This window comes from Tiliqua scincoides, chromosome 1 (genome assembly GCF_035046505.1).
Source record: "Tiliqua scincoides isolate rTilSci1 chromosome 1, rTilSci1.hap2, whole genome shotgun sequence".
Lineage (NCBI taxonomy): Eukaryota > Metazoa > Chordata > Lepidosauria > Squamata > Scincidae > Tiliqua > Tiliqua scincoides.
In genome coordinates, this window is record NC_089821.1 from 283,569,447 (window position 1) to 283,592,289 (window position 22,843).

The window sequence follows — 22,843 nt, forward strand, 5'->3', positions numbered from 1 at the left end:
AAGTGCTCCTTGCTGGTTTTTTTGAAAAACCGAGGAAGGGATGCTCACAAATTTTCCATCAGACATGACTAGCACACCAAAGGAATCATTTGGTATATAGATGTATAGAAAAGCCTTTAACATTCAGCTGGATTCAAAGAAAGGACAAGCATTACAAAATTACTTAAGAGTTGTACAGTACTCATGCAACTAACCTAGGAATATGTGCTATTGAATGAAATAGGACTTGCTTCTGAGTAGCCATGCATGGGCTTGGGCCACAGGCTGTTCACAGACAAGACTACATTTCCTGCATCCATCTCACTTAGAAGAGTTTTCTGGAGCTTATTTGCAGGCATGTGGTTCTGGTTTTTGAGATTGACTACTCTCAATTCCTCCATTTTATGGCAAACAGCTGAATTACAGTGAGCCTTCCTTATCCATGGGCTCTGCATCCATGGATTTGAGCATCCACAGATGCTAAGCCTGCGCCTCAGATGGCCTCCCAGACATGACAGGAAGCCGCTTCTGGTTCACATCAGTGACTTCTGATCAAACCCAGGAAGTGTTCTGAGGACCCTCCTCCCAATGCCTCAGAACATCTCCCAGATGCAACCAGAAGTTGCTGATGCGAACCAGAAGTAGCTTCTGGTCACATCTGGGATGCCAGCAAGACCTCTGGAGGGCCCAGTATGGCCCCCAGGTAAGTTATTTTGGTGCCACAACTCTCCCCCCCCCCGATTTCAGTATCCTTGAATTTTGGTATTTGCAAGGGAGGTTATGGAATCCATCTCCCACAGATAACGAGGACCCACTGTATAAGGATACAGTTGACTTTCTGAAAGATATTCTTCATGTAGGAAGGCCTCCACAAGAATAAATTGGTAAGCACTTAAGATGCTCCAATACCCTGTGTTGCTTTAGCTGCAACCAGTAACACAATTTCCCCTCTGGAAGGTATTAAATTGTAAGTAACATGTAAAAAAAATTGAATACTAGGACTAGTCACTGATTATATTATTAAGAAGCATGAATTTTACATTCATGTCCCACTTTATATTTAGCTCTACATAGGTTGCACTTAGGAATGGAGAGCCCTGAGTGCAATCCAGCAAAGATCAGGAATTCCTAAATTCCTCTGAAATTAATGAGGCAGAGAGAGTTATGCTTGTTTACTGGCCATTCAGGAATACTGCAATGAGAAGCCTTAAGTCTACCCCCTTCTCAGGAATAGGGCCTTTCAAATATTTTATTCCATAAAGCACCAGACATATTGATGGTGCAGTGACCTTTCCCCCACATTGTCTTGTGATTATACTCCACTGTGATCATGCAATGCAGCCTGCAGTAAAAACAGGCTAAATGGTACATTAGCCATGGTGGGTCAGCTCCTGGAGGCAACTAGAGGATTTAAATGCATCTGGGATCTCACTATCTAGTTTGGAGATTATTTTGTAAATTGGTTTTTTCCAGGAAGGGTCTAAGTCCTTCCCTGCCCTGATGGCATTAAAGAATTCCTGTAGGGTCAGGTTGGCAACATTCAGGAAACCATCTGGAACCTATAGAGACAGAGAATAAGAAGATTAGGATATGAAACATGCCATTGGCCAGCTTGGCATCAGGATACCCAGGACTGATCTTCACCTGACAAAGACAATGTATGAAAACTCAGTGAGGGTATCCTTGGTTTCTAGAATATCATTATCCTGACAGAGTTTGCATTCTTAAGAAACAGAACATTGCAATTGATCCTCTGTTCAAGGAAGAATGAGTATTCTATCCCTAATCAGGCCATGGCAAAGTCACAAAAGAAAGAAAAAGAGAGAAAGAAAAGAAAAAGACCCAGTGCTACTTCAGTGCCCTCCAGCTTCACAAACCAGCTGGAGTGGCTCTGCCTAACACAGCAGTTCTACCTCTCCCTGTGGTGTTCCAGAGAGTCATAATTTAGTGATAGGAGCTATTGGTTGGTTGTCAATTCTTGGGTCCATCTCCTCCCATCCTACAGCCAGTGAGGAGATGGGGTAAAGCCCATGACACATCTGCAGCACATGTTGTCCTGAGTGTCCTACCCCAGATGAAATACAAAGATTTCACTGCTATTATGTCTTGTAGGGCTGTCCTTTTCACCAAGGGGGTTTCACATAAGGGGGTTGCTGGAGACTGTGGATTTTCTTCCTGTGAGTTGCTGCAAGAGAATCTCACAGACAACCCACAAAAGCATTTCTACCATTTCTTTTAGTCTAATCCAGCTGCATGTATCAGAATTAGGTAGCCCTCGAGGCCTCTACAGTATGCAGATGGGGTTTAAAGTAACCTTACCCCAAACAGAAAAGATAAAACAGCAGCCATGGCATGGCTCTCAGACACATTCATTCACTTATGTTCACAATATGTAAGTTTTCTGCATTATAGTTTATGATGTCTTTTCTACAGTGTTCTCTAAGAACATAACAGCCCCACTGGATCAGGCCAAAGGCCCATCTAGTCCAGCTTCCTGTATCTCACAGCGGCCCACCAAATGCCCCAGGGAGCACACCAGATAAAAAGAGACCTCATCCTGGTGCCCTCCCTTGCATCTGGCATTCTGACATAACCCATTTCTAAAATCAGGAGGTTGCGCATACACATCATAGCTTGTACCCCATAATGGATTTTTCCTCCAGAAACTTGTCCAATCCCCTTTTAAAGGCGTCTAGGCTAGACGCCAGCACCACATCCTGTGGCAAGGAGTTCCACAGACCGAACACACGCTGAGTAAAGAAATATTTTCTTTTGTCTGTCCTAACCCGCCCAACACTCAATTTTAGTGGATGTCCCCTGGTTCTGGTATTATGTGAGAGTGTAAAGAGCATCTCCCTATCCACTCTGTCCATCCCCTGCATAATTTTGTATGTCTCAATCATGTCCCCCCTCAGGCGTCTCTTTTCTAGGCTGAAGAGGCCCAAACGCTAGAGTGTTTTTTTTTTAACCATAAGGGACACACTGATGCTGCATGGAGCTGAATAAAGGACCTTTTCTCGAAATAAGGCACAGCTCTTAAAAGAACTGTTATTGGACCAGTGTGGGCTCAGCTCACCTCAAAATCATTCCCTTTGTTGTAGTGGATATTGAGGATCCGGAAGAGCTCAGAGGTCCTTGAAACAATGAGGCTGTTGGGATCCATGACTCCCTCTAAGAGGGCTTGCCTGGCAAACTTTTCCATCTGGATGTAATAAAACTCACGGAAGTTGCTGAACCACTTGATGAGCTGAGAAGTGATACAGCGAGTGAACTGCAAAAGCACATGTGACATGGAGTTACAGACTACATTCTCCCCTGTATTCACTGTATAAGACATTATTTATTCCACTCTTACCCTGCCCTCTCCCCATTTTGCATAACTGGTCTCTGTGGCCTCTCCTGTGAGGTAGGTAGGCTATGCTGAGCCACCCAAAGGTCACCTAGTGAGTTTCATGACTAAAGAAGTATTTGAATTCTTCCAAATCCTAATCCAACACTATTCAACACTATGCTACATTGACTCTCATTTTGTTTATCTGCTCTGTGCCTATTTTGAGCCAGCAGCTGCTGTAACGTCAGCATGTGTTACTTCAGGGTCACAACTATGCTGGAAGTAGGGTATGCTGCTCGATGTCCTAGTACAGGGGTGCCCAAACCCCAGCCCTGGGGCCACAGGTGGCCCTCAAGGCCTCTCAATGCAGCCCTGAGGGAGCCCCCAGTCTCCAATGAGCCTCTGGCCCTCCAGAAATTTGTTGGAGCCAGCACTGGCCCGACGCAACTGCTCTCAGCATGAAGGCAACTGTTTGACCTCTCACGAGAGCTGTGGGATGAGGGCTTCCTCCACTGCTTGCTGTTTCACATCTGTGATGCAGTAGCGGCAGCAAAGGAAAGGCCAGCCTTGCTTTGTGCAAGACCTTTTATAGGTCTTGAGCTATTGCAAGACCTTCATTCATTCATATAAGTTCATCTTTAATATATTCATTTATGTAAACTTATGTAAATTTATTCAAATTTCAAATGTAAATTAATTCTTTTTTTCCCCGGCCCCCGACACAGTGTCAGAGAGATGATGTGGCCCTCCTGCCAAAAACTTTGGACACCCCTGTCCTAGTATAAGGCAATTTCACATGTTCATAAAGACAAGCATTCTGCTACCAGCGCAAACTGCAATTCAGCACACTGTCTTTAACCCAGATCTTATTTTTTAAAATTGCAGATTTCTGTAAGGACAGTAAGTAGGGCTGTCTAGTTTTTGACCTACCACTCTATATTCAATATTTCTGCTTATATAGTAGTTTATCCAGTTGATAGCCCTCATCCAGTATCACATGCCATAGTAGATGATGCTAAAGGTTCTATGCCAGTAATACTATACAAATTTTCCTGAATTGGTCCTTAATTTGTCCCTATTCCCAGTGGGAGGAGAGGACTTTGATTACTGGTTTCTTCTATGCAGTCTGAATAATTGTTCATTTTATTATTATGGGCGCAAAATATGTCTCAGCAATATGAAAGTATGGAAGCAATCAACCCTGGTCTCCATCTATTGTGAACAAGCACAAAAATGGTGCTACTCTCTAAACTTTACACTAGGGGTTGCTAATGCTTCACAATTGATCTTTAAGTGGTCTGGCCTTGTGATTATTAAAGGACTGTTCCGTTTTTTAAACTGATTTTAAAGGGATGCATTTTTCCCCTTCTCCAGGGATCAGCACATTCCTTCTCATTTGCAGGGGCCATTCCTGTTGAGTAAAATCCATATATAAAAAATCCATGTATAAATAGGCTGGACCAGTATGTTGTGTTTTTGTTGGAAAAACAAGAAATAAAGTTAGAAAAAAAGTTTGGAGTAAATTAAATGGACACTTCTTACCTGGACGTCAAGAAAATAAGCTTTCAGCAGAGAAGATGTGGGATAGCGAGTGAAGAAGAACATCAGCTTAGCCTTTTTTAGATGGCCAGGGGTCAAAGCATCCTGGACGTAATCGAGTCAAGGAAAAAGTGGCTTGTTTTTCTAGTCCTGCCCAACTTCCACTGAGCATACACAAAACCATACCTTCCTAAACATGCCTACTGGTTTCCTTCCTTTTGTTGTGATACCTGGATCTGCAAGGCCAGGCATATGAGGGAATAGGGGGGTCTAGGTGGGTCCAGGGTGGGTCTAAGCTGGGCAGCACACATCAAATCCTTTCTCAGGCTTGATCTGCCTTTCCAGGTCAATGCAGACTTATGCCAGTGATCGAGCTGGTGCAGGGACCTCTAGTAACTGAAAATCCTGCTGGGATACAGTGGTAGCAGGCCAGTGCTGCTGCATCGCTGCACAGGGATTTACTCAGAATTGGGATGCCAGTAGGCAAACACACATCTGGAACCCTGTATGACCAGAAAGCAGATTGTCAGGGACTTGCAGCCAAAAGGCAGTAGGTAGGACCCCCACCCCAACTTCTCCATTGCAAACTGTCTCCTCACAAACCTTTTTGTAACAATAGTAGCCTTTGAAGTTTGGTTGCACATATGCTTGCTGTGTTTGGCCCTGATGTGACAGGCTTACTTAGTCAGACTCTTGTATTGTGTCTTATCTCCTTATCAGGGCATGTGAGAAGGCACTGAACAGCCACTAAGGTCAAGACTCCAGGTGGTGACATACTAGTAAGGCCTCTAAAGGATATATGTGTTGAGGGAAAGGGCAGCCCATCCATCACTGCATGCATTTCAGCACACTCTGTGTTTGAACCTGAAAGAGGTGTCAGACTTTCCATATCAGCAGATTTATAGGATCCTGGACATTGCTGGTGTCTCCTGACTGATGACTTCCATTTGATTGGTTGCCAGGGCATGTCTACGGATTCTGGAGAAGGGACTGTTCTTGGAGGGAGGCGACCCCAATGACCACTTTGATCACATAGTAACATTTGGCTAAGAATACCATTTCCTTGAGCCTCAGAGGACATAATCAAGGGATAATTTACATGCGGCACCTGGCAGGGTTTTCTTTCCAGTTTGGAGTGAATGGAACAAACAGAAAATCCTGGAGCTTTATCTGTAATTAAAGACATGGAGCCTTTATGGGAAGAAACTCTAGGAAGCCATTTTTGGGGTGTGCTTTCTCCAGCACCTGTGTTCCCCATAGAGGAGGCTGTCACTGAAGGACTATTGCACAACTGGGATTGAAAGCCTGGTGAGTTAGACCAGACTTTTTTCAAAACCGAGTCCACAGCCTGTGTCACCACCTGAACTAACTCATGTTTTAATATCTCCGACAGAGTTTCCTCTTCTGTAGGCTGAATATGCGAATCCATCATTCCAGCTTCTTCCTGTGATAATTTGGGTCTCCCCATCCTGGGAACGGTTCTCCATAAAAAATCTTTGTGATAATCGTTCACAGCACATTGGTTACTGTTGTCCAGACTTTGGCCCAACTTCTTCAGGAAATGCTTAGTTTTCTCCAGGCTTCTTTGGCTTTGGCTGGAATCACTGAGCTCACAAGGCCGCAGGAATCTCTCTTGCAGTAGCTCCAACTGGCACTGCAAAAGGTGGAGCTGTTTTTCCAGTTGGAGGCATCCTTCTGCTTGGATGCTGCTTTTGCCAGATCTTGCCACAGAGGTTTCATGGGGACTTTGCTGCTGAGGAAGTTTCTGCTTTCTCCGGTTCTCCCTGTAGCTCTTCTTTTCTTTCTCTGTCTGGTGGTGTTCTCCTTCCTCTATGGCATCAGACTCTGAAGGGTGTGGCATGATGCTCATTCCCTGGATAATGTGTTCTACCCTTGCTCTCTTAGCTTGTAAGTGTTCGTTTTGAAACTGGCTGGAGTTACTCAAGCTAGAGACAGGCAACTGGCACAGGAAGGAGGCTTCCCTGGAAGGTGTGTTGCTCCCACCACTTTGGAAGAGCAATTCAGTTTTCTGAGTGGAAGGGAGAAGAAAGCTTGGATCCAGCTCACAGTCAGCTTCTGGCTGGCTAAGGAGATGTGATATTATAGATGCATAGTAAGATGCAGGAGGAAGGACACCACGTTCCCTGTCAATCCAAGGCTGCCCTTTCTGTCCGCTTGCATGTCCTGAACCAGGGCTAAAATTGTATTGGTCAGGAACAGTGTTCCTATTCATATCTTTTCTTCTTTGAGGTGAAGGGCTAGTACCCAACAGAATAACAAGTATTATTTGTGAAATAAGATTGTAATCTGGGCACGACTCAGGATTTCAAGACAATGGCTGCCTTCAATGTCTTTATGCTTCTAATGGCTAGAAATCTGGAGTAGCAAGAAAAAAAAATTACCTAGCATTGTTTTTAAAGACAATACAAAAGAATGACCTATATGCAAGGAAACAATTCTTTCCAGTATTTCTCTGACATCTCTGATCAAATAAGACAGTGTATAGGTGGAAACACCTTTGGTATCCAACAATCACAGTACCACTGAGTTGGAAGGATCATCTCTCTTACACCCTCTTCAAGGTGGGTTATTAGTACAACCTGTCCCCCAAAAAGCCTCTCCAAGAGATGGAGGTTCTGCAACTAGCTCATCAGCATATGCCATTGCTGAACTGTTTTTAAAGAGAAAAAGAACTTCGAAAAGTTTGCTTAAGATCAAACCATAGTTTCTTATCCTTTCATTAGATGAATTCTCCCTTCTTTTGGCAGTCTTTTACATGTTTGAACCAGAGGTGACCATAACACAATGTAAGATGGTAGCATTTTGGACAGACAAGCTGCATGTGTCTGAAAGCAAATTAGCCATGACTTTTGGAGTACACACTATGTCACTATGTGCCTGTTTCTTCTTTGTTTAGTAGCATGCCTGCAGGGAAATTGAACCCTCCCTCCCTTGTCCCTGCTGCAGTCCTGATCTACATCGCTTCTCCCCCAAGCTAATATTTGACCTATAGGAGATTCCCTTCTGGGGCAAATAGCAGTCACTGCCTCCCCATAATATGGGGCAAAGTACTGTACATTACAAAAAAATCTTCCCATGCACCTATCCTAAACTGCACACCCACTTGCTATTTAACAAGAAAAAAAAATGCAGACTACAATCCTATACAATTTTCCTGGGAGCAAGTCCCATTGAACACAATGGGACTTAATAGACATGCATAAGATTGTGCTGATAGTTTCATAGCACTGACTTAAAACAGCATTTAGTTTGACTCCAAAATCATGGAGAACCATTGCCAGTCCATCAATACTGAGCTAGATGGACCAATGATCTGACTCAGTATAAGGCAGTTCCATTGCTTTCATAGGAGATATTTGATTTTGGGTATCATTCAGAGTGGGAGGAAGCTAGACCGATCCAGCTCATGGGGTACAATCCACCAAGTTCTTCTGTGGAAGCCCCCTTGGAATGAAGGGGAGTGACACAGATTTTGTGTCTATATGGCTCCTGCTCAAGTCAACATTGATTGTAAATCTTCCCAATAGATTGTGTCTCACATTAATTAGGAAGGGGGTAGGCTTTAATTTTCTGTGTCAGGTGCCATCATAAATGTGTTAATCTAGATTTTTTGTGAGAGGTGCAAACCAGGGTGCAGAATTACAACAGAATTACAATTCCAATATTTTACAGAATTACAATACATTCCAATACATTCCAGTGACCAACTGGAAAGGCAATTGTTTTTCTTTTTGGCCATTTGGGGACAATGCTCCCAAAAATCATGCTGAGTTCTATGCATTCCAATGGCCATTCAGAACCAGGGCACTCTGACTGCCATTCCATGCCAATCAGTTTAGTATATTCCTTTCCATAAGCAACGTTCCAAGGAGCAGATTGGAATGGAATGGAGCTGAAAGGAAGGGAATAGTGCTGAGTCTAGAAGGCACATAAACTGAATCAGACCACTGGTCCATCTAGTTCAGTAGTATTGTCTACTTGACTGGCAGCCCTATTTAGAGATGCCAGGGATTGAACCTGGGATCTTCTACAGTAGAGCCAACGTATGTGCTCTGACACTGAGTTATGACCCCTTTTTCAAAAAGAAGGGAAATGGATGGGAAACAGTAGTAATGGAAAAGAGTCATAGCATCTGCACTGAGCACTGAAATGTCAATCCCTAACCAATGGAAATCTTTTTATTTTCTGATTTCAGGAGACATAGCACACACACTTCCATTCTTTTAAAGCCTAGAGCCAGAAAGGTTAGCAATTTCAGGATGTTTTAAAGTTAACATTATTCTATATTGCTCACCTAACCATTTAGAGTGGCTCCCCAAATGCCCATTTCTGCAGTACACAGGCCAATACAGAATTGGACTGTAGGGGTGAAATGTGCATCATAAGACATCTTACATGAATTCAGGTTCCACCTCTGTGCTAGCACAGGCATATCCACCTGGTTTCTAAAATCACCGTCTGCATCCTCATAGTAATTGTAAAGAAATCCAGACTGCTTTCTGAATAATGCAAAGGATCAAATAAAGTTCCTTTGAATGCAGAGGCCAAGTATTTCTATATGCTTCCAAAAGTGTTCCATCATACAGTCAAACCTTCCTTTATTCTGCAGAGACATCCAGCAATAAGACTGTTGGATGCCCCCAAGCAATTACCCTACAAAAATCACTCATCAAAAGGGTTCTCAAAATTTCCTGAGTCACTTCTGAATAGTCCTCAAGTGTGAAGCACACACCAAATAGCTGGCTATTTCTTCTAACTTAGAATAATTGCAACCAGTCAGATTTCCGATACTCCTGTCCCAGACATCCTAAACAACCAGATTCTACCAAAATGATCAAAGGTGCTTTTAAACACCCAAACATGCCTCCAAACTGCAGATATAAATTCTTCAAAATAAGTGTTGTTTTTTTTAAAGCACAATGACCTAAGCAAAATGCTGTACTTCTACAATCTTCCTAAAGTGTACAAAGTTAAACACCAAGAAAAACAGATACTCACCCCATGAAGAGAATATTCAGCACTGACCACTAGGATTTATGGCAGCCAAACCTTAGACATATCAGTCTCCTTCAGTTGTTTTTCAGAAGCACAGCACCTACCTTGTGTGCCATAGGGATGTGGGATGCTACCCTGTGCTTCTGAAATATACAGAGTTTCTAAATGAGAAAGGGGGCATCAAAGCATGAATGCTGTCATTAAAGATCTCTCTAATCGCAGCACCACTGTCACAGATAGGGGGCTGAAGGAGGTGGATAGCAGCCAACCAGCTTGAGGAAACCAATGAATATGCACAAAAGAGATGAGTTGGTCAGTGCAAGAATTTTCCCTGCCTTTGTATATTTGGGCTTCTATATACTTAGGAAACCTTAAGATAGATAACAGTTCTGAAGAGAATTGGAAGTAGTTTATGAGAGATATCACTTCACATGGTATATATACATTTTTATTTTCTTCCATTGTCACCTCTAGTTGTACAAGCATTGCAGGTTTATGAAGCAATACAAAATCTATAAAACCTACTTACCAGGGGTACAAGAGAGATGAGTGTAAGTACCACCCACAGTGATCCTTTTTTCAAACTTTGATTCATTGAAAAAATGTGTTTCCAGTCAAAGCAATGTATGCTTAGAGCAGGGGTGCCCAAATCCTGGCCCTGGGGCCACTTGCAGCCCTTGAGTCTTCTCTATGTGGCCCTCAGGGAGCCAATAGTCTCCAATGAGCATCTGGCGCTCTGGAGATGTGTTGGAGCCCTCACTGGCAACTGCTCTCCGCCTGAGGGTGACTATTTGACCTTTCGCATGAGCTATGGGATGAGAGCTCCCTCCACTGCTTGCTGTTTCACATTTGTGATGCAGCAGCGGCAGCAAAGGAAAGGCCAGCCTTGCTTTGTGTAAGGCCTTTTGTAGGCCATGAGCTATTGCAAGACCTTCATTCATTCATACAAGTTCCATCTCTAATATATTCATTTATAATAATAATAAACTTTATTTATATCCCGCCCTTCTCCCTAAAGGGACCCTGGGACATAAATTTATGTAAATTTATTCAAATTTTAAATGTAAATTAATTCTTCCCCCCCCCACCCCGGCCCTGACACAGTGTCAGGGAGATGATGTGGCCCTCTTGCCAAAAACTTTGGATACCCCTGCTCTAGAGCAGTGGTTCTCACACTTTTACCACCGGGACCCACTTTTCAGACTGAGAATCTGTCAGGACCCACCAGAAGTGATGTCATGACCAGAAAGTGACATCATCAAGCAGGAAAATTTTTAACAGTCCTCAGCTGCAATCCTACCCACACTCACCCAGGAGTAAGTTCCATTTACTATCATTGTTAAAAGCATATATCTGTAGCCTGTTAAAAGTACAAATCTGTAACATTTCCCCAAATGTAGTTATGTAGCATGGTAGCATCAAGTCTGATATATTAAAAATAAAATATTGAAATGAATGGGGACCCACCTGAAATTGGCTTGCAACCCACCTGGTGGGTCCCGACCCACAGTTTGAGAAACATTGCTATAGAACCTTTTTTATGTGATTTGGGCTGTTTAAACTCAGATCAGGGCTGAATTGCACTAGAGAGGAAGCATGATTATTTCAGTTTTTGCAACCTCAGCTGGGATCTTCCAATTTGTACTATAAAGTTTTTGCAACCTCAGTCGGGATCTTCCAACATGTACTACAAAGTAAGAAGAAAAAAGAGTGCACTGCAATCTAGATTAAGCTAATGAGTATTGCTCAACTGCAATTGTATCAAATTAGTGCTTAATTATTATGAGCATAATGGACCCAGACTGATTACATATCATCACCACAACTATCAGTTATCTATTATTTACATAAATATTATTTACATATTTACATGGTCTACTTGGAAGTTAGTCCCATAGAGCTCCATGGAACTTCCAATTGCTCCCCAGGCAGCCAGTGAAGGTCAAAAGGCTCTCAGGAAGAGCCCTGGAATGCAGGGATTATCACCAGTCAAGGGTGACTGGCGAAGGAGGGGTGGCATGTTCAGTAGGTTTCATGTTTTAAAAATTGGGTTTAACCTGGGCCACTTTATTAAACACATCACTTGTGTTTAATAAAGTGGCCCAGGTTAAACCCAAGTGCAGTCTGGTGTCTTCATTGGGGGTGTGTGAGGGTAAATAGAATGCCAGATGTAGGGGATGCAAGTATAGGCATGCAACACTTAATCTAGTGCCTTTGTTGTGTAACAGGCACCCCCTGTCAGACACTTGCTGGCTACACAGGCTCCTGGAGACCAACTGCCTCTTCTTTGAAGAGCCTCCTTGTGTCAACAGACACTGCTGCAGGCTATGGGAGTCCTGACTGCCTCATTAAGAGCCTCTTTGTTGCGCTTTGACCAAGGTTGTATATGCGGTCTGTTATTAAGTGGATAGTTGTTAAGCAACACACGCCTGTATCTTGTGAGCTCCCTGAGGCATCTGGTGGGCCACAGCGAGATACAGAAGCAGGACCAGATGGGCCAGGGCCTCATCCAGCAGAGCTCTTCTGAGGTTCTTATGAGGGGCTGGGCAGCTCCTCCAGGCTGCAGAACTTCACATAGGGCAGACACAGCTGCCCCTGGGCGTTTGGCACCTCAGAGCAAGAGGCAGCTGTCTTTCAGCCCAATCCTATGCATGTCTACTCAGAAGTTCCGTGGAAACGGGATGCTGGACCAGATGGGCCCTGGGGATGCTCTGCCCTTCACAAGGCAGGCTAGAGCTGCTCGGGCGGTCTCTGCAAAGGAGACAGAGCATGGGGGGCGGAGACACTCTGTGAGTGGCACAGCTGGAGCATCCGCGACCACCCCGCACGTGGCTCGCCTCCTTCTCCTAAGGCGGGTCCACCGCCCCTTTCCCCAACGCGGCCACTCAGTATCCAGGGGACCGCTCACCGTCCCCCCTCCGATGAGTGGTCGGCCTCCCTCGTCAGCCCTGCCTCTGCGCTCCCCTTGGCACCGCCCATTTTGCTCCCGCCTCTTTCTCTCTCGCTCATCGTGATTGGTCAATGCTGGGACACTTCCGGCCTCCGCCGGGCCTGCTTCCGGTGCGCGCCCTGGGCTCTTCTCTACGCCGCTGCCGTTCCTGCCGCTGCCACAGCGATGTTGCTCCTTTCCCTGGCGCGGGCCCGGTGCCTCGGCCGGGCGCTCGGCCGCTCGTTCTGCGCCGCTCGGCAGGTATCGCCGGTGGAGGGCGGCACAGGGTGGAGGGCGGCGGCCGGACACGAGGGACCCCGGCGGGCGACGCCAAGGGCAAGGGGGACGCGGCGCGGAGGGTGGCAGTCGCGCCCGCGGCCCGCTCTCCTCCCCTCCGGGCCGGGGCCGCCTGGAGACCCCGAATACGGCGCCGGGCTCCCTCCCGCCGGGCTCCTCCCGCTCCAGGGTGAGGGAAGCCTTCTCGGAGGCTGACAGCCCAAGCCTAGGCAGGTTTGCTCAGAAGTGAGCCCCGTTGTAGTCAGTGAGTGTGGGGAGGACTGCAGTCTGAGGTCTCATTGAACACAACGGTCCTTGCTCCTGAGTAGACCTGCATAGGATTGGGCTGTAAGTCTACAGGGCTGGGCTGATGTGTTGGGGCTGCCACAAGCTTGGATGCGATGGAGAAAGCTGCCTGGCGTGAAGGTGGCTCTGTAGGGTGGCACGCCAGTGACAACCACGCATGGTCCGTGCTTGTGTGGAAGCACAGGCGTGTGTGTGAGCGTGCGCGCGCTTGCGTATGGGATGGTCACCTAGAGCGTTTAGAGACCTGTTCTCCCAGCATGACCCCAAGTGCCCTTGCCCCATAGATGATTGTAAGTGGCAGCCCTTCCCCCTGGCAAAGAGGAGGGGTGCACCTGGCACCTGGTAAACACAGGTGCACCCCTCCTCAATAAAGAAGTAAACCTTTGCAGATCCTCTAAAGTTTGTTCATGTGATTTTCATTGACAGTTGTCATCAACTTGCATTGCTATAAATTACAATAGTGTTCCGTATTGGCTCTTATACTGTGGTAAGGTGTTTTCAATAAGGTGGCTCATTAAGGGCCCAATCCTATCCAGCTTTCCAGTGCTGATGCAGCCGTGCCAAAAAGCTGCATCCCACGGAGGGGTATCGGTCACAGAGGCTTCCTCAAGGTAAGGGAGTGTTTGTTCCCTTACCTAGGGGCTGCATTATGGCTACGTGGGCACTGGAATATTGAATTGGACCCCAAAGCTCCTTGTCACCAAGCAGTTGTGTGCGGTAGCAGGCAAAGGGTCTCCCTATTTTGTAGTAGTTGGCTATGGTATTCTCATTTAAGTCCAGTTAAAAGCTGCTCACATACCCAGTTATTTCTTTAATTATTTATTTGTTCAAAATGGAAGAATGTGTCATGCTTCTTGTATCATGCGAAGTGTTGACAGAAGTAAGGCATCTGGATGTAGTTTTGATACAAACAGGCCCAGTGAGCAAGGAGTAAGCTGGTCATCAAGAAAGTATCTGACTTTTTCATATAGTTAATTAGGAAAAATCACTGAGAATCTAAATAAAAGGGAGAAGGTGGCTCAAAGAAGCAAACTTTGTTTTACAAAGGGAAATGCTAAGGCAAAGTCAAGCACACTATTATGAGGGGCCAGAGGAGAGATTAAGACTTGGACAAGTGTGGAGTTGTTGTGTAAAAAAAGACATGAAAGGCAGAAATATAAGAATAAATGACTTCAAAGAATGAGTAAAAAATTGCAGGCTTGAATGATTAGGGAAGGAGAGAAGGATTCAGAATAATCTTGACGGGCTCCACTAGCGGGCTCATACCACTGAGATGAACAGACACACAATGTAAGGTCTTGCACATAGGAACAAAAATTCAAATGCACAAGTACAGTATGAGAGAAACTTGGCTTGACAGTAGCAAATGTGAAAAAGATCTAGGTGTTTTATTGGATCATGAACATGAGCCAGCAGTGTGATGCCAAGGCAAAAAAAAGTGACTGTATTGCTGAGCTGTGTTAGCAGTGACATAGAGTCTGATTACAAGAAGTAATTGCTCTATTCTGCACTAACCAGACCTCATTTGGATTACGGAGTGCAGTTTTGGGCACCATATTCAAAGGAGGACATGGAAAGAATAACAAAGATAATGAGGGGTCTAGAAATCAAATCCTGAGGAACGGGGTGAAAAGAACTTGGTATGCTTAGCCTGGAGAAGAGATGGCAGCCTCCTTCAGGCGTCTGAAGGGCTGTCTTATAGAAGAAGAGGAGGGCTTGCTTTCCATGGTTCCTGAGGGTAGGTCTAGAACAGGGGTGCTCACACTTTTTTGGCTCGAGAGCTACTTTGAAACCCAGCAAGGCCCGGAGATCTACCAGGGGGAAGGAAGCGTCTGACAGACACCCCCTTTAATGTATGGCGCCCCTGCTGGAGTCTAGTCAGTTTCGCCAGTTTTGTTGCTGCATGCCTGAAGAGCAGCTAAAGTGTCCTTGCAGTGTCACTTTAGTGTCAGCTAAATATGTCAGTTTCGTCTAGTCACTAGATGAAACTGACATATTAACAGTTTGGAGAGACAGGGCTCCGGGATCTACTCATTTTGCCTCGCAATCTACCGGTAGATTGCGATCCACCTATTGAGCACCCCTGGTCTAGAACCAAAAGGTTGAAATTACAGGGAAGTAGATTTAGGCTAGACATGAGGAAGAATTTCCTAAGAGTTGTCCAGCACTGGAACAGGCTGCCTTGTTCAGTAGCAGGCTCTCCCTCTTTGATGGTTTTCAGGCAGAGGCTGGATGGCCATCTGTCAGAGATCATGTAGTCACCTGCACTAAGCAGGAGGTTGGCCTACAGCAGCAGCGCCCAAACTCACAGTCACTGCCTTACTGTCCCTGTTCCGACCACTTTCCATTCCGCTCCATGCTATGTCCTCCATGATTGGGGGTCAGGGACACTCTGGGCAGTCACATTGTTTGCCCGGCGTCGTAGAAGGCCAGGTGACAGGATGTCTGGACAGACACAACTGCCCAGAGCGTTCCTGTCCCCTGAGCATGGAGGGCATTGTGTAGTGCCTGGGCAGAACCGAAAGGTCCATTCACTGGATGGATGAATCCGCACAAATGTCCTATCTGGCCTGGGCCATGGTTTGACCAGCCCTGAACTAGAGGACCTTCAAGGTCCCTCCCAGCTCTAGTATTCTGTTTTTCTGTTTTGTGACATAGAGAGTGTTTGGGGAAGCAATATCCATGACAAACTACTTCAGCCATGGGAAAAGAATCCTACTGAAGACAGGAGTTTCTCACTGCTTGTTGGGAGGAGGGCAGTTAGTGTAGCTAACAGTACAAACCTATAGATGTTTACCTGGAAATAAGTGCAACTGTGTGTTCATGGAACTGAGACTGCAATCCTACACACACTTGGGAATAATTCCTCTTGAATTCAATGGAACTTACTTCTGAGTAGACAGGCATAGGATTGTGCTGTTTTACTTTCCAGAAGCACTTCCTCCATAAGCAGTTTAGATTTCCACTGTTCAGTTAACTTACCTACAGACAACTTAGGGCCCAATCCTATCCAGTTTTCCAGTGCCAGTGCAGCCCTGCCAGTGAGGTGTGCACTTCATCCTATGGTGGGGAAGCAGTCACAGAGTCCTCCTCAAGGTGTGGGAACATTTGTTCCTCTACTTCGGGGCTGCACTGGTGCTGGAAAGTTGGATAGGATTGGACCCTAAGTTGTCTGTAGGCAAGTTAACTGCACAGTGGAAATCTAAACTGCTTATGAAGGAAGTGCTTCTGGAAAGTAAGATAGTTCAAAACTTTCAGTGTAGCAAAAGAAATAAGGAGCATGGGAATGGATCTGAGACTTTTCAGCTGTGCAGTTAAATGTCAAATGAGTTATTTCGACAAAATTCAGAGTATGAAAGTCAAATGGGAAAAGCTTTACAATTTATGGGATTGGGGTCCAGCATGCTAACTCAGATTGGATGAGGTCTAGTATATGTGTGGTGTATGGGTGGAAAGGTAAGCTAAATATAAGATGAAGCGAGAAGTACAGCTTGCCTTGCTCACTAATGGATTGCAGCAGACATGATCCAGCTTTCAGTATCTATTTTGTTTCTCCTTGAGCTTCATCAACTGAAGTCAGATACAAAATGATGACTCAGAATGGAGTTGACTACCTGTTGCACCCCATGAATGCACTGGGATGACCTGCATATACATCTACATCTGAGTGTTTGCAGTCTTCTTAATTCAAAGGAGAGGAAACCTTTCTATTTTTTAAAAACTAGAAGCCAGAAACCTTTACCAGTCTCTTACAAAGTGTACAGCAGTCTACCAGTAGATCCTGATCTGCCTTCTACCTACCATAGACAAGATTATGAAAGACTCAGGCTGCTGGTGCCCTGCAACTCTGAACTGCCCTAGCAGGTGGCTAGGCAGATAGGTGGAATGGGCATTAGGTTGTGCAAGAGCTGCTTGAAGCTCTGGTATCAGCCAAGGAAGAGGGAGCTGGTGGGCTTGAGTCAGTGCATGCAAATGAGTTTTAAGTGTGGTTCTAGATTTTTTTTTTAATGATGGAGAGAGTGATCCTTGTCAGGAGTGGCAAGAGGGTGGTTTCCTCCACACTGCATCCCCTTGAAGTGGCAGTTTCTTCTGAAGCAATGATTTTCTCAAATCACTGCTACAGGTAGCAATTATCACCTTTAAAATTGTTGGGGTGTTAATTAGGTGGGATCCCTCTCCCCCAATTGATCAATTTTATCCAAAAAAATTGAAAAACTTGTACTGTAGTTGGAAGCATACTTCAGCTGTTCCAAGTGGGTCACTTTGAATGCCCACTTGGGAGATAAAGCAGGATATAAATCTGTAAATTAAATAAATATAATTTATATCCTGGCCGTTATATGTAACCCAGGATGACACAGCCTGCTCATTCATAATTAGCTGATCCTCATAGCACCTGGTACCTAAGATAAAGTAGCAGGTGACTAGCTCCTGGGGCAGGGATAAGGTTCAGTTAAAATGCCATTTCCTAGGTCTACCTTAAGCAATTTCTGCCCAACTTTGCATATACACAACAGGGACCAAATACATACTACACCCGTGAGCCAGGCAAAAATGGGTTAAATGTCAGATGAGCCAGAGTATAACTTAACCATATTACCCTTCACTCACACACTTTTGTTTTGTAATAGTGACAGAAACAAACCTTTATGTGTACTCTAAGCAGCTCTATATTTCCTCCATTTAGCATATTTCCATGCCTTTTGTTATGTTATTTTTAGAATATAATTTACTGATAAATTTCAGTTTAGGGTTTGTGGTGCTATATTCTGCTGGTGGTACTGCTGGTGGGTTGCCATCAAAAGGAGATCTTTGTCATTCCTTTGGGCTGTGAAGTCTACCTCTTTTGATCTAGAAAAGGGGTCTCCAAACTTTTAGGCCAGAGGGCTGCATCAAATATCTGGCGTGGTGTTGAGGGCCGGAAAAAATTTTTTAGATATAAAATATAAATAAATAAATTAGAGATGGAACTTAGATGAGTGAATAAATGAATGATTGGGCTCATTCATTCAACCTCTCTGGCCCTCAGAACACCCTCTAGACACAACCAGAGCACAGCTCTGGTCATGTACAGTTGAGTGGGCCAGAGGCTTTCAGGGGACAAGAGCCTGGCTGCAGGCCAGATAGAGGCTTGTCACGGGCCGCATCTGGCCCCCGGGCCAGGGTTTGGAGACCCCTGATCTAGATTCAGCTCTGGTGACGGGTTGACTTGGGTGAACAGAGTGGTTACCTGGGAATTACCCCTGAGGTGTGATTACAGAATGCGGATAGGCTGTGCTACCAGGTGGTGGAATATTTTGACCTAAGGACCTGGAATAAGTATTTTCTTTGTTGATTTGCAGTCTTAAGGGTGACAGGCTCACCTGATTTTCTTTCTTAGTTGTCAGAACAGACAGGAAAGGATATATTTTTGTAATATTGCAAAGAGAGAAGCAAGATAATTTTGTAATGGACTAAATGGGAGGGAAAGGGCATAAAGGAGAGAAAATCAAAGAAAATTACCTCCTGAACAGGGTGGATGTTGACTCTGTCAGTGGATATGAAATGTGAATAAGAAAAGGAGAGCTTGGGAGAAAAGATGAGAAGATCAGTCTTGGGACATGGTGTGTTTCAGACACCAGTGAAATATCCAGATGGAAATATTGGAGATGCAGGTTGGACAGGAAGAGTGGAGAGGCAGAGTTGCATCTACTCAGCATAAATGGTGCTGAATGGTGCCTTGACACCCAGTGGTCAGAAGGAATCTGATTATTAAAATTTTGTGGAACATAACTGAGGAGCCATGTAACATGAAGCTTTAATTCCATCAGGGAATTCTAGTGGACATACCAGATCAATAGAGTAGTATCCACCAGAAACCCACCATTCCACTTAACAGGGCAATGTGCCTCTCCCTGAAGAGGACTCCCAGCAATCTCTGACAGGATCTTGTGTTGCAGTTTGGAGAAGGGGGGGGGGGAGGAATGCAGCAGGAGTATCATTTCCTGTTTCTTTCCTTATCCAAAGCTCCTTGCAAGTGAGCAAGAGGACTGTCATGAATATGTACAGTTTAGGCCTAGGTTAGCATGTGAAGCCTGAACCAAACTAAATCAGTAACGGAGAAGTGGATAGCAGTTCCTAGCTGCAAGAATGTGAGTAAACAAACAAAAAGATTGTTGTCTCTCCTTTGCTGGCCAGAAAGGACAGACAACAAGAATTACAGCCCATTGGAATGTTTAACACCTCAGTAGACTGAGGGGCACCTGATCAAGCCGAATGGAATGCAGCTATGGATCTCCAGTTGGGAGGGGTAAGAGCTAGGAGGGCTAGCAACCAGACCCACTCCCAGAAGGTTCTGTCCTCAAAAGTTTCTGATTGGACAGTCTAAATAAGTATGAAGTCACCTCAGTACTATTAGCATAAGAAGTATAATAATGAGTGCCCCAAGGGGTGTGTCCGGTTCTTCTTGGGCAGAGTATTTGGGTGCAGCTCCATTGTCCACCATGGGCATCTGGTCTCACAGGTAGCCTGGAGCTAAGAGATCTACAAGAGTAACTGACTCAGGTGAGAGATAGGTATTAATAGGGACAGCCAGCTAGCTTTATTATTTTATTGCTGATATGTTTCCTAGATGCTTATGCCTCTAGCATTTGCTGCCTTATGTAACCTTATGTACTTTATAAACTAAAATCTCTTTTAGGAAGTTGTTTCATTGTCTGTTGGGGACAAAGGTTCAGAATCCTGCCTAGCCGTTCAGCAAACTACCAAGTGCTCATTGAGGTCTAGTAACTTGAGGACTGAAGCTTTAATTGGAGAAAGAGCTCAGTGCCTGCAAGGTATAGAGTTAAGCCTAGAGGGTCTCAGTGTCCCTGGACTGAGCCACTGACACATACAGGGTGGTGGCACTATTACTGGACAGGGGGGCCTTGAGGGCTTTAGGGTTCGAGAACCAAGAACTCTTGAGCACCCCAAACCCCCCTAAGTTTACAACAAGGAACCTGTCTCTCTGCACTTGCCAGAGGGCTTCGGGGAGAGAGGGAGATTGTGTGCTTTCTCACTTGCTGTGCTGTTTGGAGAAGAAAAATGGCTAGAGAGACTCCTGTTTCTTGCCTTTTCCATTCCATGCTGTAAATGAGATAAATTGTTGTTTCTCCCTTGTGATCTAGTGGGGTGCAGTATCTGGTAACCACTACTAAACCAATTCTTGTATTATACTCTACTTCTTTAATTAGTTTGTACTTTTCAAAATATGTCTGGGGTTTTCCTTGTTTTAAGTATAGCAATGTGCGCTAAGCAATTTAAAGTACTATTTTTACAATGTGCATAATAGCAAGGAGCAAAAAAACCCACTGTGTGTTGTTCTTGGTTCTGCAAGCAAAATTCAAAAACAGTTTGTTTTCTCGTCTCCATAAGTCTGTGTACCTGATTATGAAGGTGAGAATTCCTACCTGATTATAAAGTACATGCTATCTTAGGCCAAAGAGATTTACAATCTAGTGAATGCTCTCATAGCAGTTCATTTTGCAGACTTGTGAGCTCTTTCATCCACTTCTTTCTCACTAGAAGCCCAACTGGCATAGAGTGTCTCATCAGTAGCTGCTGGTGTGCCAGCTGCAGCCTCTCCTAAATTGTCATTTGTAATGTGATGTAAATTTGAAGACTGTTCAGAAGCTGCAGTTTTTTCAAAATATAGCTGGTAGGGCAGCGATTTTCAACCTTTTTCATTTCGTGGCACGCTGACAAGACACTAAAATTGTTAAAGCACACCATCAGTATTTTTGTTATTGACAAGTCACACCATGCTAATGGTGGGGGCTTGCATCTCCCAATGGCCCTACTAATAAATTACCCTTCCCCGGAATTCTGTGGCACATCTGTGGACCATTCACGGCACACCAATGTGCTATGACACATTATTCTATAGTGTTAACTGTGACTAGGCAATGTGAACATTTTTCACTAGTGCTTAAAGAACTTCACTGGCTTTTGGCCCATTTTGAAGCTCAATTTTAGGTGCTAATGTTGACCTTTAAAGCCCTACATGGTTTAGGTTTTAGGTTTTGGCATACCTATGGAATGCATACTTCCACATCAAATTGCCTGTGCACTAAAAGCATCTTCAGAGGTTTCCTTCGAGGTACCTCTGCCATTTGAGTTGAAGTAGGTGGAAACCAGAAAAAGGGCCACCTCAGTTTTATTGCTTCTCTTATGGAATTTCCTCACTAGAAAGACTTACCTGGTGTCTACACTGCTATCTTTTCAGTGTCTTATTCTCCTAGGATTTTTGAGGTTTTATCTTTTAAGTTGATAGTTTTAACGAATGTGTTAATATTATGTAATTGTGATGATGTTTCTCTATAAACTAATTGAAGAAAGGTGTTTCATGGGCAATGTAAAACTCATAAAATTCATTTCTTGGAGTAAATATAAAACAGAAGTTTATAATTTGTAAAAACCTGCTTAACTGGGTTAAAGTGTCATAAACTGCAGTTCTTGGAGGGGAGGGTCTATGCTTGGAAAGCTTTTTCCCTTCAGGTACCTTCCAGAGTTAACCTCTCAGGATTTATAACAACAACTTTATAAAAGCAAAGACTTTTGCTTCTTAGCGAGAGGTTTATATCTGTAACCTGAGATCTGTTTGTATCAGGGTCTGTAAATTTTCTGGCTGAATATTTAGCAACTATATTCCGCAACATTAGATTTCAATAACCCAATCTTCTTCCTAATTAAGCCTTTTTATTTACAAGGACAGCAACTGAGAGATGCTGAGAGCTCATGCTAATTTTCTGAGTCCTTTTTTTTTTTTTACCTGAGAAAAGCAATGTGAATGTTATGGCTTGATTTGGGGTGTCTTTTTTTGACTGGCTCAGGGCATTCAGAGTGGTTTGAGAAGGAGCCATTCTGTCATACTGAGACTGGTGCATGGATTCTCTAGTGTGGAATATGGAATACTGTAGAAAGTGGAGTCCTCAGAGTTCTTCTTAACTACTCTGTGCATTGGTAATTGTATAATCTTTCTCTTTGGCAGGGAAATTGTCCACAAGGGAAACGCTCGCTCTCTGGTGAGTTTTATTTTTAGGGTTCAGTCTTGTATTGTTATTTTCATATTCCTTGTAACAAGAAAAACTGAACCAAAAGGTAGTGAGAAGCTACAGGAAATGATAAAATTAATTATCAAGACTTTTTTTTAAACTGGTTAAATTAAATTTTATAAATTTAAAAATTAAACGTGAAGCAAACTATATGCTTCCCTAGAGATGTCTAACACCCGTATAGAATTAACACACATTTCCCACATATTTATTTCCAAGCTGGAATACTTGAAAGTAGTTATATAAAGTAAACATGAACCCCAATTAAATCCATTTTTAGCTTTGTTGGCAATTTCCTATACTAAGAATAAAGGCATGTTCCACTGAACTCCTTTTGTTTCCTACTTGTGTATGGGAGATGGATAAGTGGGCAGGCATGGTGTTTTTGGAAAGGAG

The 22,843-nt window shown here is 44.2% G+C and overlaps 2 protein-coding genes across 2 annotated transcripts in view; one reads left to right on the forward strand and one right to left on the reverse strand.

Moving 5' to 3' along the window:
- Positions 1-722: 722 nt before the first annotated feature.
- PROX2 (prospero homeobox 2) lies at positions 723-9,067 on the reverse strand. The gene is made up of 4 exons (XM_066612076.1): positions 5,649-9,067; positions 4,853-4,960; positions 3,056-3,250; positions 723-1,538 (listed from the first exon to the last, which is right to left on the reverse strand). Exons 1-4 carry the CDS (start codon positions 7,080-7,082, stop codon positions 1,350-1,352), a joined length of 1,926 nt encoding a protein of 641 aa, XP_066468173.1. The 5' UTR covers positions 7,083-9,067; the 3' UTR covers positions 723-1,349.
- A 3,843-nt stretch (positions 9,068-12,910) lies between these two features.
- DLST (dihydrolipoamide S-succinyltransferase) overlaps positions 12,911-22,843 on the forward strand; it is a 32,249-nt gene continuing 22,316 nt past the window's right edge. Inside the window, exons 1-2 of the mRNA XM_066627281.1 lie at positions 12,911-13,055; positions 22,384-22,417. Of these exons, the coding sequence (XP_066483378.1) occupies positions 12,981-13,055; positions 22,384-22,417 (109 nt within the window). The 5' untranslated portion in view covers positions 12,911-12,980. The remainder of the gene's footprint in view (positions 13,056-22,383; positions 22,418-22,843) is intronic.